General features: G+C 45.9%; 1 protein-coding gene across 2 annotated transcripts in view; it reads left to right on the top strand.

Moving 5' to 3' along the window:
- Positions 1 to 5048, top strand: part of TLN1 (talin 1) — a gene marked incomplete in the record, with an annotated part of 33219 nt that overhangs the window by 20946 nt on the left and 7225 nt on the right. For both annotated transcript variants that reach the window (XM_072413635.1, XM_072413634.1), the window contains 12 exon segments: positions 217 to 306; positions 961 to 1083; positions 1166 to 1309; positions 2266 to 2427; positions 2521 to 2661; positions 2736 to 2917; positions 3150 to 3282; positions 3559 to 3660; positions 3745 to 3915; positions 4140 to 4289; positions 4366 to 4467; positions 4637 to 4756. In XM_072413635.1, the coding sequence (XP_072269736.1) occupies positions 217 to 306; positions 961 to 1083; positions 1166 to 1309; positions 2266 to 2427; positions 2521 to 2661; positions 2736 to 2917; positions 3150 to 3282; positions 3559 to 3660; positions 3745 to 3915; positions 4140 to 4289; positions 4366 to 4467; positions 4637 to 4756 (1620 nt within the window).

Below are 5048 nucleotides of genomic sequence, written 5' to 3'. Positions count from 1 at the left end.
ATGTATAGGTAAATGTATAATAAAAAATATATTGGAGCCTGGTGACTACTTGATATTGTATTGTTATGGGCAGTCGCTCAGCCCCCGCATTATCCATATATTTTAGAGAACTCAAGACATTTCCCCTGTAAGAATCTCTGAATATTTCCAGTGTATGTCTTATTATATCTGTGTGACACAAAAGGCTTTTATCAGAACTATCTTCTGTGATTACAGACCGTGCGTGAACTGCTCCAGAACCCGACAGAGCCAGTGAATGACCAATCATACTTCCATTGCCTTGACAGCGTCATGGAAAACTCCAAGGTCCGGCTTGTGTCCCTAACTGTGTGCAGTCTGTGTGTTTCACTGGGTTCTAGAATAAACACTTTGCTTAATATAATAATTTAGCGTGGCCTCTCCCTGGGTTCAGGGGACATAACTTAGTATAGCCCGGCTTCCTCCTTATTATGTGCGTCTCACTGAATTCTAGAGAGATGTCATAGCTTAATTTGTTCTGGCCTCTCCCTCTATCTGAGTCTAGCTGGGTTCTAGAATAGAGACATAATATATCCCAACCTCTTCCGCCATTATATTATGAGTTTGGTTGGGTTCTAGAATGAGGAAATGGCTAAGTATAGCCAACCTCTCCCTCTATAAACCCAATACACACAACACTCGTTACATGTACACACACAACACGTCACCTGTATCTACACGCCACACATCACCTGTATCGACACAACACACACCACAGGTGACCTGTATCTACACTGCACACCCCACACGTCGCCTGTATCTACACAACACACGTCACCTCTAGCTACACAACACACTGTATTTACACAGCACACGCCACATACATTACCTGTGTGTACAACACATGTAACTTGTAGCTCTGCAGCACGTCACCACACACACCACATACACCTACAAAACATGTCATGTTCTCTCTCTGTAATGACGTGGTTTTTCTTTTAGGTTCTTGGTGAATCAATGGCTGGAATATCTCAGCATGCGAAGACCAGCAATTTGCCAGAGTTTGGTGAGGCTGTTAGCACGGCATCCAAGGCTTTGTGTGGTCTCACTGAGGCTGCAGCTCAGGTATCTTATCACACGGGCTGGGCTGAGCTCCAGGAAAAGGCTTCCGAGCTGCCAATTAATGTCTGCTTTCCTCCCTCGGCAGGCTGCTTACCTTGTTGGTGTGTCAGACCCCAGTAGCCGTTCTGCCCAGCAAGGTTTGGTGGACCCCACGCAGTTTGCCAGAGCCAACCAAGCTATCCAAATGGCCTGCCAGAACCTGGGTGATCCAGCCTGCACCCAGTCACAGGTAACATACTGAATAGTATAGGGGTGGATGATATGGTGTATGATGGTGGCGTTCCCGGGACACAGTGGGGGAAGGGTAAAATATATAACAGTTGATTATAACATCCATGGGACCTAAAGGTTGAGTGGTTGTTGATATGGTAAGTGGTGATATTATCCCTGAGACAGAGGTGGAGGGGTAGAAGATATGCCTGGTAATGGTAACATCCTTTGTACACAGTGGTGAAGGCAAAGTAGATATTTTGGCTGATGGTGAACTCCTTGGGGCAATACAGTGGATATGGCACTTGATGGTGAGATCCCTAAAACACAATTTGGTAGGGATGAAATTTAAACCTGGTGATAGTGGAACCCCTAGGGCACAATATCGGAGGGGTATGTTTAATGATGGAGACATCCCTAGGATACAATGCTGGGAGGTGGATGATATAGTGCGGAGTAATGACATCCCTAGGACACGATGCCGGGAGGTGGATGATATAGTGGGGAGTAATGACATCCCTAGGATACAATGCCGGGAGGTGGATGATATAGTGGGGAGTAATGACATCCCTAGGACACAATGCCGGGAGGTGGATGATATAGTGGGGAGTAATGACATCCCTAGGACACGATGCCGGGAGGTGTATGATATAGTGGGAATAATGATATCCCTAGGACACAAGTGAGGTGATAGAGGAAATGACAGGTAATGCCAAGGTGATAGAGGTACAGGTAGGTCACCTCATCTGTAATAATGACTTCTTTGCTAGTGGTAAATGGTTAAGTGTAGGAAATGATGTGCAGTATGTTTGTTGGTGCTGTACTTATTCTGGAACAAATCCAGGGAACCCAATAACTGTTGTGTGTATGTAGTAAAGCATTATGATGAGCTCACCCCGGGCAGACCTCGATCTAGTGATCTGGCATTATCCCCATCTTGTATTCTGTGTATTCACCCTTTACATTGATCTATAGGTGCTGTCAGCTGCCACCATTGTGGCCAAACACACATCGGCTCTGTGTAATGCTTGTCGCCTGGCATCCACTCACACCTCCAATCCAGTGGCCAAGAGGCAGTTTGTCCAGTCTGCCAAGGAAGTGGCAAACAGCACTGCAAACTTGGTGAAAACCATCAAGGTAAAGATGACCACACTGATCTCCAGTCACATTTTGGTGATACGGTGGGAGAAAGACATTACATTTTCATGAAATATCCTCTGCTTGATTCAGGCTCTGGATGGGGCATTTAATGACGAGAATCGGGCAAAGTGTCGCGAAGCCACCGTTCCACTTATCCAAGCTGTGGAGAACCTTACTGCATTTGCCTCCAATCCGGAGTTTGCCAGTGTTCGGGCTCAGATCTCCCCAGAGGTGAGGATAACAAAGACTGGATTGTTTAATTGACTTTCTTCTTGTTCTCTATTCTCATTGGTTGACTTTTTCAGGGTCTCCGTGCCATGGAGCCAATCATCAGCTCAGCACAGACCATGCTAGAAAGTTCCTCTGGGCTCATCCAGACTGCTCGTTCTCTGGCTGCCAATCCCAAAGATCCCCCACAATGGTCTGTCTTGGCTGGTCATTCCAGGACTGTCTCTGACTCTATCAAGAAACTCATCACAAATATGAGGTGAGGGTGAATCTTTGGGGGTGTACCCAACAATGAGAGGAATAATGAGGTGTACATGGGGAAATGGAAGAGCTCCTATCCATTAAATATGAAGCCCTAATACATTTCACTTCAGAGGGTTGTCCCGATCCTTCTCATCCTGCAGTTACCTATACATAATACATACTTATACTTCTCATCAAACAAATGTAGGAAATCAATCTGTAATAAATGACATGAGATCTTTCCTCAGGGATAAGGCTCCAGGACAGAGGGAGTGTGACCAGGCTATTGAGCTTCTAAACCAGGCAGTGAGAGAACTGGATCAGGCCTCGCTAGAAGCCATCAGCCAGCAGTTGGTGCCACGGGAGGGCATTTCACAGGAGGTAAGAGGAATATAAATAAGAAATGATAAGAATATAAATATCCAACACATGAAGCTTAAACTTCACCTTTACAGTGTCTTGGGGCAGCTTGTTTACAGAGCGGGAGAGTTATCCAAGATGTGCTGCATGCAGTGTTATTTATCAATAATTCTGGGGGCGTTTGGGTGGTTATATGGATGCAGTGTAAAGACAGGAACCCTGAATTCAAGTTATCCTGGTCACTGAAGAATGCCCAGAACTTACCTTAAACAGAGGATTTTCCCTTTTGGTCTATAGGCTTTGCACACTCAGATGCAGACGTCCGTTCAAGAGATCAGCAACCTGATAGAACCACTGGTGGCTGCAGCACGAGCAGATTCTTCACAGCTTGGGCACAAGGTAAGACTGTGATACCTATGGCAAAAAACAATGTAAATGATAAATTGCTAATAATCTGCCTCATCCAATTACCTCTCCGCACAGGTCTCTCAAATGGCACAGTACTTCGAGCCTCTTACCAATGCCACTGTCGGTGCTGCCTCCAAGACCATCAACCACCAGCAGCAGATGAACCTTCTGGACCAGACAAAGACACTGGCAGAGTCAGCTCTGCAGATGCTTTATACAGCAAAGGAGGCCGGTGGAAACCCCAAGGTAAGCCTGTAAGGAGTCAGGCAGTCAATGTAAGTAGATGGGAAGTGTGCATAGGAAAAGAGCAGCTACTAAAGCTTGTAGTACCGCAGAACACCAATGATGGAGAGGGAGACCTATTTATGAGATGCAGATGGTGAGCATATTATGGCTTATAGTACAGGACAGAGAATGGTGGAACATCTCACAAACTTACCTCGCCCAACTCAACATGCTCTCTATCCTAGGTGGCCGGACACACACAGGAAGCTTTGGATGAAGCCGCTCAGATGATGCATGAAGCTGTAGATGATCTAATGGCAACGCTGAATGAAGCTGCCAGTGCAGCCGGAGCTGTCGGAGGAATGGTTGACTCCATCACTCAAGCTATTAACAAGGTGAGAACCAAACTCTTATTTCATGATTGTAATTGTTTTCCAAATGAATCCCTCTAACCTCCTTCTCTTCCGATAGCTGGATGAACAGCCCATAGGTGAGCCTGAGGGGTCATTTGTGGACTATCAGACAACCATGGTGAAGACGGCCAAAGCTATAGCAGTGACAGTACAGGAGATGGTAAGTGACCGGTGGTGACGGCTGACCTGGTGCTGCATTATCTAGTAGTCAGACATATTCCAATATCCTACTAAATTTTGTGATATTATTGTACAGAGAATTGCCCGCTTTATCTCCTAGATATATTAATCTATTGTTCAGCCAGTTTAAAGTTTTTGTTTCCTTTCAGGTCACCAAATCCACCACCAACCCTGATGAACTGGGCACTTTGGCGAACCAACTTACAAATGACTATGGTCAGCTGGCACACGAAGCCAAACCTGCTGCAATGACTGCTGAGAATGAGGAGGTAAGAACATTGTCTTCAGTCAGAAACCCATTAGATATTGCTATGTAACATCCAGGATCTTCACCAGGTACCTCAGATCTCTGGTAAACCATAAAAGCCCCCCCATGACAGCTGGATGGCTCTTCTAGCCATGGCTCACAATTGTTGTGTCCTTCCTTTTCATACCTGTCTCCTATGATTGTCAGTGGTGTCCGGATGCATATATATCCCAGGAAGGGATCTGGTCCGTAGGATCGATGTGCTGTCCTGATCTGTATATATCCCGGGAAGGGATCCTGTCCGTAGGATCGTC

This window comes from Pyxicephalus adspersus, chromosome 6 (assembly GCF_032062135.1).
Source record: "Pyxicephalus adspersus chromosome 6, UCB_Pads_2.0, whole genome shotgun sequence".
Taxonomy (NCBI): Eukaryota; Metazoa; Chordata; class Amphibia; order Anura; family Pyxicephalidae; genus Pyxicephalus; species Pyxicephalus adspersus.
The sequence above is the reverse complement of the archived record's forward strand: the minus strand, read 5'-3'. Positions and strand labels throughout refer to the sequence as shown.